Source organism: Protobothrops mucrosquamatus, unplaced genomic scaffold, assembly GCF_001527695.2.
Source record: "Protobothrops mucrosquamatus isolate PMUCROS unplaced genomic scaffold, P.Mucros_1.0 scaffold2302, whole genome shotgun sequence".
NCBI classification, from domain to species: Eukaryota; Metazoa; Chordata; class Lepidosauria; order Squamata; family Viperidae; genus Protobothrops; species Protobothrops mucrosquamatus.
In genome coordinates, this window is record NW_015388388.1 from 412,408 (window position 1) to 414,963 (window position 2,556).

Sequence of the window (2,556 nt, forward strand, 5' to 3'; positions counted from 1 at the left end):
GAATGGAATGGAATGGAATGGAATGGAGAATGGAATAGAATAGAAGGACCCTTGGAGGTCATCTAGTCCAGCCCCCCGCTCAAGGAGGAGAACCTATACCATCTCAGACAGATGGCTGTCCAATCTCTTCTTAAAAATTTCCAGTATTGGAGCATTCACCGCTTCTGGAGGCAAGTAGTTCCACTGGTTAATTGTTCTAACAGTCAGGAAATTTCTCCTTAGTTCTAGGTTGCTTCTCTCCTTGGTTAGTTTCCACTGATCAAATTTCTGCCGCAATGTTTATGGTATTTGCAAAAACAATACCGGTAGTCCTTGATGTACGACCACGATTAAGCCAAAAAAATTTCTGTTTGCTAAGCGAAACATTTGTTAAGTGAATTTTGCCCCGTTTTACCACCTTTCTTGCCACGGTTGTTAAGTGAATCCCTGCAGTTATTAAGTTAGTAACATGGCTGTTAAGTGAATCTGGCTTCCCCATTGACTTTGCCTGTCAGAAGGTCGCAAAAGGGCATCACGTGACCCCCGGAGACACTGCAACCGTCGTAAATACGAGTCGGTTGCCAAGCGTCTGAATTTTGATCCCGTGACCCTGGGGAGGCTGCAACGGTCATAAGTGTGAAAAACGGTCATAAGTTGCTTTTTTCCGTGCAGTTGTAACTTCGAACAGTCACTAAATGAACTGCTGTAAGTCGAGGACTACCTGGAAAGGCATTTGGGTAACAATTTCATCACATCAATGACCTGTTTGGACAAAAACAATATTGTGTGCAGCCATTGAGGGAGTAAATTTTATAGACATTAATTAAGGGGGCAGTTTGGTGCAGGGATTAAGGCAGCAGGCTAAAAAATGGGGACCATGAGTTCAAGTTCTGCCTTAGGAACAAAGCCAATTGGGTAGCCTTGGGCCAGCCACTCTCCCTCAGCCCTAGGAAGGAAGCAATGGCAAGCAATGCCAATAAAACTGCAGGGACTTGTTCAGGCAGTCACTGGGTGTCCCCATTGACTCAAAACAATCCAGAAAAAGAGGTTAATAGTGAATTATGGATACAGATAGTCCTCCTTTAGTGACTGCCTCATTTAGTGACCATTCAGTTGCCACAGTGATCTCTACACGGTGTTGAACTCACCTGGATTCTGTGATGTCTCTGGCATTGCCCTGGCACACGTCTTCCACCTGGATGTAAACCGAGCAATTCACTTTCGTCCAGTCTGGCTCACAGACCGCCAGGAAATTCGGCCTCAGACGCCCAATCATGTACTTGGCCAAGTCGGTCAGCGATTGGCTGACGGCGCTGCCAAACAGGAACGTCCCAATAACTTTGTAGAGGGCAGCCAGGTAATTGTTAAACTGGGAACGCGAGTGCAAGCGTTCGGTGTAGACCAGGTAGGCCTCGCCAATTGAAATCTAGCAGGTAGAGAGGGGAAAAAAAGAAAGAAAGGTGATGCTCTCCAGGGACATCCTTGAGGCCCTCCCTTCTCAATTTCCACCCCAAAGACAAAGAGAGAAGCAACCTAGAACTAAGGAGAAACTTCCTAACAGGGAGAACAATTAACCAGTGGAACAACCTGCCTCCAGAAGCGGTGAATGCTCCAACGCTGGAGGATTTTAAGAAGAGACTGGACAGCCATTTGTCTGAAATGGTATAGGGCAGGGGTAGGCAACCTTGGCTCTTTTATGACTCGTGGACTTCAACTCCCAGAATTCCTGAGCCAGCATGGCTCAGCTTGGAAACTTCTCCGTCCCCTCAGCACGGCTGGCTCAGGAATTTTGGGAGTTGAAGTCCACGAGTCATAAAAGAGCCAAGGTTGCCTACCCCTGGTATAGGGTTTCCTGGACTAGATGACCTCCAAGGTCCCTTCCAACATTATTATTATTATTATTATTATTATTATTATTATTATTATTATTATTATTATTATTATTATTATTATTGTTGTTGTTGTTGTTGTTGTTGTTGTTGTTGTTGTTGTTGTTATTGATCATCACACAGTCAGCCAGATGTTCAGACTGGATTTGGCATTTTTGTCTACCTATCGAGTCCTTCCCAAGGACCTTTGATAGGCAGATGTGGATGTTTGATGTTATTATAGATATCGTTGCAGGATGGAAGCAGTTCCTAGTAAGGCCGCCTTTTGCAATTGACTAATAGCGAATTTGTCAATGCCAATGGTGTTCAAGTGGCGCTCCAGTTGTTTTGGGATTGCACCCAAGGCGCCTATGACTATTGGTACTACCTTTGTTTGCTTTTGCCACAGTCTTTCTATTTCTATTTGTAGGTCTTTGTACTTTGTTATCTTCTCCAGTTCTTTCTCGTCTATTCTGCTCTATCCAGGCACTGCCATGTCCACTATTCAGACTTTTTTGTCTTTCTTATCGACAATTGTTAAATCCGAGGTGTTATGTTGCAGGTGCTTGTCTGTTTAAATTCTGAAGTCCCAGAGCATTTATCATTTTCTATGACTTTCTCTATTTTATGATCCCACCAGTTCTTGCTTACAGGCAAATGATATTTCTTGCAGATCTTCCAATGCACCATTGTTGCTACTTTGTCATGC

The 2,556-nt window shown here is 44.1% G+C and overlaps 1 protein-coding gene across 1 annotated transcript in view; it reads right to left on the reverse strand.

Annotated features, from left to right (window-relative positions):
- The window catches only part of PLPP2 (phospholipid phosphatase 2), a 44,042-nt gene that overhangs the window by 7,237 nt on the left and 34,249 nt on the right, over window positions 1-2,556 (reverse strand). The window contains exon 2 of the mRNA XM_015824639.1: window positions 1,128-1,405. Within this exon, the coding sequence (XP_015680125.1) occupies window positions 1,128-1,405 (278 nt within the window). The remainder of the gene's footprint in view (window positions 1-1,127; window positions 1,406-2,556) is intronic.